Raw genomic sequence first — 9,813 nt, 5'->3', positions numbered from 1 at the left:
GTGGTTTGGGGCATGATAGATCTTGCCTAATAAAAGCCTTTCCTGTAGGATGTGTCAAGCCAGCCTTGAATGCACGGATCGCACGGACTGTGCCGGAGGACTGAGGCATATGGATGTGGTGTTACAGCCGTATTGTAGACAGAACCTGTGTGTAGGTGAATTCTTAGTGTTCTATGTGTGAGTGGACACTGCTCAGGAGAGTCCTGTGCCTTGTCTTTGTTTGCTGTGTTCCACCCAGACTAGGAAATGAAGAGGCCCAGTCTGCAGAACAGTTAATCCAGCTTCTCCCAAAGAGGTAGGGAGCGGCTGCCTGGGCAGGGCTCACGGGCCAGCGTCTGGAGTGTGAACTACTTCAGCTGTGGCTTCTGTGGGAACAGGGGGATCATCTGGACTCATCCTCCTGTGCCAGCATACAGGCTGGCTGGCTATCAAAACTTTGAGCTGTTACTGCATGCTGCTTCAAGGCAAAGCTTGCCAGGAGAGCTAAGCCATTCTTGGGCCTGCAGGGAAGGGTCCTGCCCAGATGCTTTAATGGTACCTACTGGAGAAAACAAACACCAAATCACTTTTTTTATAAAGCTTTGAGCTTGCATCCTTCCTGCCCTTTTGTTAGCAGGCAGCCCAGTGACTGTCCAGTGCCAGTCCAGCTGCCAGCCCTCCCCATTGCTTCCACAGCCCAGGCACTGCTGCCTCTCTGTCCACACCATCGTCTCTGCTGCAGAGTTTCATTGGGCCCCCTTCCCCGTTCTGTTACAGAGCAGCCAGATCCAGCAGACTTCTGAACACGGGGGATTTCTCCTTTCAGGTCCACGAGAGCTGGTGGACTCTCCGGTCCCACCGGTGGACTCTCACACCCCGGAGGCTTCTCCTGTCCCAGTCTGATGGATGTGGCTGCTGCTGTTCCCACGTTCTGCTGCGTCCAAAGAGCGCGTAAACAAACACACACACAGAGTTACACAATTAATGTGAACGGCAAAACAGATTGACACAGGCAGAGCGATGCCTTTACCAGCGCCCATGTACTCGTACCCACCGCTTACATAAACATGAGCACAGGCCAGTCCTTTTCTGCCTTTCCAGATGATCAGGATTGGATGTTTACTAGCAAAACATAAACACACCTTCACTCCCTCGATTCATAAGCACAGCACGTGCAGAGATTCCTCAACTAACGGAATGGAAATTAAGTCCATGTAATATCCATGGCTGGATGTCAAGCTCCTTACCCAGTCATCGGGGCAAACCGTGGGTCTTTCCAGATCTGTGTCTCCTGTGTCATGATGGAGTCCAGTTTCAAGTTCACTGGTGCATTGTGCACACGCACGCACACACACACACACACACAAGGGTCCCACCAGTAGCCGGCGTAAGACACTTTGCGTTTCCAACTGCTGTCCCCAAGACCTTTCACCCCCCTCTTCCACCGCACCCTCACCCTCCCCTCTGACCAGCCCTTCGGAGTGACTCTTTCCCTTTGTGCCCGACCTGGCTGCCTGCAGCCTCATTTTGCAGGTGCCGGGCATGGAATCTTTGCCTTGCACAGGAGACTGAATTGGACTGCAGCATGGTGAAAACCAGCAACTTTATTTCAACAACTGGAATGCTCAACTGGAGCGTTTGTGTGTGTGGGCAGGACCGAGCAGCCTTTGACACTGAGGCTGCCTTTGGATCAGCAGGCAGTGCCCCAGCAGATGGTCGCGGTGCGCTGCAGCTTGAGCTGGGTCCTGCTCATGCTGCTGCTGGAGCCTCTTTCCCCCACAGGCCCTGCAGGAGCTCCTGCAGCAGCTTAAAGAATTCCGCCAGCTTCTGGCGTGGAAATGGACAGGGCGTAGAGCTGCCCGTTTGCGTTGTTGGCCTCGGCTTCTGAAAGGGTGTTGATGTGAAGACTGGCCGTGGCGTTGGAGTAGCCGTTGCTGCTGGGTGCAGCCCCATCTGCACCAAGATCCAATCATAAAAGTGCTGAGTGGAGGTGTAGACTCCAGGCTGTTTTGCTCTTGCGCAGCCTTTCCCCCAGCTGGTCACCCCAACAAGCCAGAAGTGGTCAGCATTCTTATCTTTGCAGACAAGAGGACCACCGCTGTCACCCTGCAGCAGAGGAGAGAGGGAGGGTTCAGGTGGTGTCGGGTGGCCACTGGCAGCACTAGGGCTGGCTCCCTGGCTCTCTGCCAGCACCTGCCAGGGCTGCATCCGCTGCACAGAGAGGCTCTGCTCAGTGCTGAGGCCTGCAGCACCTTGTCAGGGAGAGGGTAGTAAGCCTGTGGGGTAGGGCTCTCTCGCATCTCTGCACAGCGATGCTGGTTGTGTGCAAGAGGGATGTTTTGGGATTGGGATCTGGACCTCAGGGCTGCCAGGAGCGCTGGATGGGCTTTCTGGGCAGAGTCCCGGGACAAGTGGGACCCTGGGCAAGGGCCTGCAGCTGGGGAAGGGGAGGTGAGCCCCGCCAGCGGTGGGGACCCAGTGGTGGGAGGGCGACTTGCCAGGCAAAGGCCGTGCCGGGGTGTGTCTGGGCGGCTGTACCGGGGCTGCCTGTGCCGCTGGGCGCTGCCTTGTCGCAGGCTCCTACCTGGCAGGTGTCGATGCCGCCCTGCGGGTAGCCAGCACACAGGTTGTGGGGGTGGACGGCCCCTGCGTACCACCGGCTGCTGTTGCAGAGGCGGACGTTGATGAGGTGAACCTTGGCCTCCTGCAGGACATCCGTTGATCCTGCGGCTGTGAGCACAGAAAGGAATTAACACCCAGCAGCTCGTTGCCAGGTCTCCTGCCCTGTCTGGGTGAGCCCTTCCCTGGGGCTTGGCTTTGCACCGGCGTTGCCCTTCTGTCTGGCCATGGGCCCTGGGCCAGGCCCATCTCTCTATGGGCACACGACCCCGCAGCTGCACTCTGGCTCTCAGCCCTGCTGTCAGGAAGCCAAGCCCACCTCCCCCGTGTGCCAAGCTCGCACTCGGGAAACGAGCACTTTTGGGAACTCACCTCTCGCCGTCGTGGACCCCCAGCCACTAACGTAGCAGGTCGTCAGCTTGGACACTCGCAGGGAGGCGTCGGGCACGCAGGCGAGCTGTACGTAGTAGCTGCACTGGACAGGCTGGTCCAACTCCAGCAGCGCAATATCGTTCTCCTCCGAGATACTACTGTAGTGTTCGTGAACCAGAAGCCGTTTAATGTTGCGCACTTGGGCCTCCGGGCCCAGATGAGTCAACTGGGTGGCCCCGATCACCACGCGCCACATGGTGATGTGCCTGGAAGGCAGATGGGGAGAGGGCTCAGAGGGAGAGGAGCCACATGCTGCAGCAGCCCAGCAGTTCCCTGCCCCCTGCTTCACATGGGGGAGAGGAAAGCACACTACGGAAGCTGCGACTGCCCCTGCATGCCTTGGGCTCATGGCGTGTCGAGCTGGAGGCTGTAGGAAGCCGTGGCAGGAGCCCAGCCCTCTCCTGAGCAGCCTCTCAGCCAGGCTCTGCAGTGCCCAGGCACTGGGTGTACCGCAAGAAAAGGGGACGGGAGTAGCACGTGATGCTGCGGACGGGGCACCTGCGAGTGCTGGGGGGATATCCCCATTCCTGGCCCTCCTTACCTGGCCTTGATGAAGCAGTGGGCTGCTGTGAGGACCCACTGCGGGCTGATGAGGGACCCTCCGCATATGTGCCCCGTGCCTGCTGCGTAGGGATCCTGGATGCTCACGATCCAGGGCCAGGCCCCTGGCTGGGCATCTGTGCCCCCCACGACGCGCGAGGTGCCGGAGTGAGCAGCCATGGGCCGCAGCCCGCAGGTCCTGTAACCAGAAACTCATCACCGTCCTGCTCTATGGCTCGCTGCTGTCCCGGCTGAAGGTCAGCCGTCTGCCCTCCCCACGAGGTGCTGCATGGACAGTGAGGCCACGGAGCCCCGTGGGGTGGGTGGGCGGCCGCCCCCGTTTCTGCTTTAGCCCCGCAGGCGAGTTGTGCCAGCAGCCCGGGTGCTGCGAGGAGCCGAGGCTCCCGCATGGGGCTGAGGAAGCCGTGGTGTGGCCACGGGGGACAAGCAGGCACCCTCCAGGGAACCCCATCAGGTTGCCAAGCTCCCTCCCAGAGCCTCGGCCACTTACCCACAGCTGTCCCAGGCGCCGTGCGCAGGCCAGCACAGGGCCAGCAGGATGAGGAGCGGGAGCAAACGCATCGCTGCCAGCGGCATGTGCCAGCTGCCAGAACCGAGGGCTTGTCACCACCAGTGCAGCAGCTGACAGAGTGCCCACAGGGCTCGCGGTGCCGGTGGTGCCCTTGGCAACGGGGCTGATGTCACAGTGTCGCTGGTTCCGGGGGCTGGGCACGGTGGTCTCTAGGGGCGGGGGGGGAAAACATGGGGGTTTCCAAGCAGGAGGGGAGGCAGAAGCTGGGATCGGACACCCCCGACAGACCCCGCTGAATGCTCGGCTTGCGGGACGGGGTGTGCAGGCCCTGTGGCAGGCAGCAGCGTCGGCCCCCAGCACCGCCTGCCAATGGCGAGCAGGAAAAAACCCAGTGTGGCACCACAGCCTCTTGGGGGAGTTCACTGCCCCCTGCTCTCTGCAGCCCTTTGCCACCAGGTCCTTCCCAACAAACATACACCAGAGAACGTGACTACTACAGGCAGTACGCACTTTTGGGTGTTGCAGAGCCGATCTGGTTACAGCCGCGGCAGGCAAGCAGTGATGTGCGAGTGCAATAAACCGAGCAGACCCAAGCAGTGTCAACTTTCCGGCACAGATGCAGCACTGTCCACACTGGCCATGTCAGCCCCAGCAACCCCCTCTGGCAGGCTTCCTGTCCTTGCTGTCTGTGCGCTCTATTGCTGTTCTGGGCCAGCATTGACAAGGGCGGTTGTGGCACCTGGTACACATGGCCGACAACAGGCAACTGCAAGCCCTAAACAGAGAAGGCTGCTCCTGCTCTCAGCCCCACATGCCATTCTCCATGGCTTTGGTCAATCCTGGATCGGCCTCAGCTCGTCAGTCTGCCTTCTGCAGCTGTATGGCGGAGCCGTGCTCACATGCGGCCGTGCAGGGCAGTCACGGGAGAGAAGCAGGAGCCAGCCACCTGCGTTGCCTTTGCCGAGCAGGGCTGGGTCCCTGGAGGCCGTGGCTTGAAGAGTGGCAGCCTCAAAGCTCACGAAAGCTGTGGGAGCTTCCTGCTGGCATCCTGGCTTGTGTGGATAGACATAAGGCACACAGCTGAGTGCCCAGCCTGGTCCCTAGGATGCCAGGGCAGGCTCCGTCTGAAAGTGGAACAGCTGCTCTCAGGGCCCTTGAGGTGTAGCACGGCTTCAGAGGCACCAGGGCTGGGCCCCAAACTGGACTCAAGGCCGCTTCGGTTTCTGAAAGTTGGCCTGAAGGTGGTGCCCCAGATCTGCTCAGAGCAGGCAGAAGACGGCCTGAGAGAAGGCATCTTGTCTTCCGTGAATACTCTGCTCTTCCAGCACCAGATTTGGCAGGTGGCTAAGGGGGAATGATGTGGGAGATGGCCGCAGTTCACAGATAATTGAAGGAAGAGATGGGGTCATTTTAGGGAGAGGAATCTGGCAGGGACAGCAGTACCCAGGAAACAGCATGAGGAATGCCATGGAAGGCCAAGGTGACCTCACTAACAGCACCTGAAACACCAAATGTGTTCACAGATGGAGCAAACCTGGGAGCAAGGGGGAAAAACAACCAGGGGTGGGTCCCTTGTGTGAGAGGAGATAAGGGCGGAGAAAGGGAGGAGTTGGGGAAGATGAGGGGGATGTATAAGCACAGAAAATGGAGAGAAGGGGGGATCAAGGAGCTACTCACACGTGAGTTCCAAATCCTTTTCTGCGTGGCCCCACTCTGTACCCGGGGGGGGTGGTTCCAGAGGCCTGGCTGCTAGCGATGGCAGAAGGGAACACAGGTCAGAGGGACCCGTCAGTTGGAAACACCCCGTGTCTAGGGCCAGCTACGGGTGGCAGTGCTGCGTGCGTGTGCCATTCCCTGCTGAACTTGAAGCTGGCCTAGCTCCCGAGCAAGAGGAGAGAGAGACCCTTTCAGTCCTGTGGATGGCGTGTGCTTGCAGCCCCCCTGACTGATCAGCCCCAGCACCCCTGACAGACCTTACAAGAGGACCAGGCCTGCCAACCGCCGGCCACATTTCCACCTCCCGGAGTCATGAAGGACCTGGACGTGCTCAAGCATGCACACCCTGAGCTGCTTCCCACCTAGACGTGTCCGTTCTGCACTGGCTGCACAAGGTCCTGCCTCTGAAGCTGCCAGGACCGTCCATCCCAACCCCCTCTTGCTGCGCTCCTGGCCCCTGGCACGTGATGGTGCTGCAGCTCCCAGCTCTGTTCCCACCCAGGGCTGCACCACACACCTCCAGCTGAGCTGGCATCTCTGGGCACTGGGGCACGCCCTTTGCTTCTTCTGGACCATGGTTTGAAGGGAGCTGTTCTGGCTCTGGAGATGATGCTGTGTCACGGTCCCACCCTGACCAAGTCCGGGTTTCTGTCAAGAGGCCTCAGCTTGGACACCCAGCACCGAGCCCAGGCTGCACTGAGCTGCCCTCCAAGCAGGGCTGGTCATCTCCCCAGCCCACAGCTGGCTGCCCCAGCGCCCCGTTAGCCAGAGGGGTCACTGGGACAGAGCTGCAGGGTAGCTCTAGGGCTGAGCTGGGTTAGCTGGGGGTGGGGGGGGTCTGGTGGGCTTGGGACAGGGTTCCAGTGTGGAGCAACTGAAGGGGATGGAGCGGCAAGAGGCTGGGAGCAGTGGCAGCAGGAGGCTGAGGAGTGCTGTCCATGGGAGTGTGTGTGTTGGTCTGCAGTCAGGGAGTGTGTGTGTGTGTGTGTGTGTGTGTGTGTGTGTGTGTTGGTGTGCAGTCAGGGTGTGCGTGTGTGTTTGTTGTCCCAAAACTGGGTTCTTTCACCTGGTGCGCAATCACCCCATCAACATGCTGATTGTTGCTTCCAGACAATTTTCGTTAGTATCGGCTCATGGGGCAGGGGCTGCATTAACCCCCCACCTCCCACTGCACAAATGACCACTGGCAGAGGCGCTGTGAAACAAACACTGAAACTTTAATGAATAGCTTTCCTTGATGAGTCTTCAGTGTCTGTCCTCATCTGTAACTCCATGGGGCTGAGTAAAGTCCTTTACCTCAGCAATACTGCTGCCTGTAAATTCAAGTAATAAGACTCTGGGAATATCTCTGTGTGACCGTTTGAAAGAAATGAATTGTTTAATATTAAGCACGTGTTTCCAAACTGCCCAAAACTATGCTGAGGATAAGCAAAGCATATAACTGTCCTTCACCACTGTTGATTAAAGCTTAGATTATTTCAGCTGGTCAAAACAATTTGTCTTGCCATTGATATTCCCGTGGCAGAGACCAGAGCTCGTGTGCAGAAAGCAATTCCAGCATCATCCAGAAGGTTCCGTGTTCAGCACTTGGTACTCTGTGCTGGGCTCCCCGCAAACCATCAGGAAAGAAAGGGAAATTCAGCACTCTTCCTTCTCCTTTACCAGACTGCAATATTTTATTAAATTACATTGTGTGTAATTAAATTACACTGTGTGTAATTATTGAGCAAGTATGTTCTTGTTAAGTGCCTGTGGGAAGTAGATATTTCTGTGCCACCTGCACACACGCTTCAGCAAGCTGCAGGTTTCTACGGAGATACCTGCCTTTTCTGCTAGCCTAGGAGTGGAGTATTTAGCACCGGCTCGAGCGAATAGTGCAAAGAGGCTGTAGGTGTGTAGTCACTTAGGGATGTGCAATACCTAGGGTAAGTATGATTTACAAGTTTCTGGGAATCTTTGACCTGCAGAACTGAAGGAGCCATAAACAAGTGAGTATACTGGGACGTGAAACACTTCTGGCAGTTCTTAAAGTCATCTTGTCTCCACTTCTCATTTTCTGTTGCTTAGATTTACCTTGGAGACATATAGTAGGAATAATAACTAATCATCTGGTTTTTCTTCTTAATTCTAATTGACATGCAAACACTCACCACAAATTTTTCAGCTTTTCCCGCCATTACAGCTAACAAAAAGCATCGCAGGATTTTTCTTTTTTTTTCTCACTAGCATTGCTGATGGAAAAAGAAAGTTTGCTCCCCAGCTAATTACTTAGAGGCTTGTCCAGAATTATCTCCAGACTACTGGAAACTGGGAAGTTATATTCACCCTTAGAGAAGAAGAATGCAGAGATTAAATGGGATGTGAAAGAGTTTCAGTGATTTTTAAAGAAGCGTATTTAACAAATCTTGGATTTGGGTTTGATAGTATGGCAATGCGTGTGCATTATACTGGGGGAGGTGAAAAGCTGCCTGTCTCTGATGGGATGGAGGTGCAGAGGTGTATATCAGCGAAAAGGGAGTGTGCATTGTAACAGACACAGTGGTGACCCACAGGATTGATTTCAGGGCACTGGTGTATGTGCTTGGAATTCTAAATTACATAACTGACTTAGAAACCTGAAGTCAATAATCTGCTGAAAATTACTTTATTTATCACCTGTGCACCTGATGAAAGCATGTGTTTCCAAAGGAAGATTATTGGGTTTGTTTTTTAAACACAGAGTACAGTCAGTTGTAATGAGCATGTGCACACCAAACAGCTAATTTAATTAAGCTTCTGTAAGCATAATGCAGGATGAATTCAAGGACAGTCAGCATTACCTCTGGCTGATTTCAGATATGTTGCACAAGATTAAAAGGACTTGATGTTTTCAATAGCAAGATGTCTCAGGCCACAGTTTCAGCGCTGCTACTGCAAAAAGGTAGTATCTGTCTTCTCCTCTCTGCTTTCCAAGCTGGCCTTTCATCTTAGTCTTTTGCTTTCTGCCACTACAAGCATTTGTGCAGCTGTGTCATGGAAGGGATAAGGGAGTTAATCTAGATAAAAAATAACCTAGCATTGCCTAATTTCAGAAAGCTTTATCTTATTCATTTGTCTTTTTTAATGACAGCAAGACCTCAGAAAGGCATTGTCAAATGCAAGAATGTTCTTGCCCTAAGTTTAGACATGAATGGTGCCTCTTACACCAAAGGCACTGGATTTTGGCTCTTTCTGAAAGCAAAGCAGGTTCCTTGCTATGTTCTAGGGCATTTGCATGACATTGTATTGGGAAAACTATTGCTTAAATCATCAGTTGGCTTCCTATCCTAGTTTACTTCATATTATGTTGGTTCGTTAACAGTTGGCTTTTTCTCCTACCAGAGTTTCTAAAAGATTCAACACATCAACACTGCAACGGCTCCAAATTACACTTCCTAGTAGGCAGCTTGGTTTCCTTTGACACAGAGCGACCGCGCACCGCTGTCAGTTGTGCTGGTGGGATTCCTCCCAGAAGGAACTGGCTGTGTCGGCGTGTGTGCGTGGCCCTGGTGCTGTATGTGGTGTGCACTTCACAGCAGCTGTGCTGTAGTTTATGCCTGAGATCTGTGAATCTCGTGAGATTTTCTATAGAGTTAGTCTGGGTTTAATTCATATCATAGTCTGAGCTCTTTCAGCTGCTTTATACTAATTTCACCCAGAAAACAAGGTAACATAACGTGAATCCACCCGATACTGCAGCAACAGGGACAGGTTTATAGTTGAAATCAGCATTACAAAAAGACTTCCAGGCACATTTTGTACAGACTTCCTGGTCATGTCAGTGTGTACATGGATCAGACCTGCTGCCGTGCAGATCGCTGCTCCCACTCTCCATTTGTGCAGTGCTTTGGAAGCCGCTGCATTTTTTCGCTGTTAGAAAGTCGTGAGTGTCGTGGTTCACCCAATCGGTATTTCAGAACTGTTGAACAATGTCACTGAGCTCTGGGGGAATTGAGTGGATGTTTGAGCAGTCGCCT

General features: G+C 54.6%; 1 protein-coding gene across 1 annotated transcript; it reads right to left on the bottom strand.

Annotated features, from left to right (window-relative positions):
• Positions 1-1,728: 1,728 nt before the first annotated feature.
• LOC141930686 (acrosin-like) lies at positions 1,729-4,320 on the bottom strand. The gene is made up of 5 exons (XM_074841888.1): positions 4,082-4,320; positions 3,572-3,769; positions 2,971-3,236; positions 2,564-2,709; positions 1,729-2,085 (listed from the first exon to the last, which is right to left on the bottom strand). The coding sequence occupies exons 1-5, from the start codon at positions 4,165-4,167 to the stop codon at positions 1,729-1,731; spliced, it is 1,053 nt and encodes a 350-aa protein (XP_074697989.1). The 5' UTR covers positions 4,168-4,320.
• Between the last annotated feature and the right edge of the window lie 5,493 nt (positions 4,321-9,813).

This window comes from Strix aluco, chromosome 16, assembly GCF_031877795.1.
Source record: "Strix aluco isolate bStrAlu1 chromosome 16, bStrAlu1.hap1, whole genome shotgun sequence".
NCBI classification, from domain to species: Eukaryota; Metazoa; Chordata; class Aves; order Strigiformes; family Strigidae; genus Strix; species Strix aluco.
This window is presented reverse-complemented; position numbering and strand designations above follow the sequence as displayed.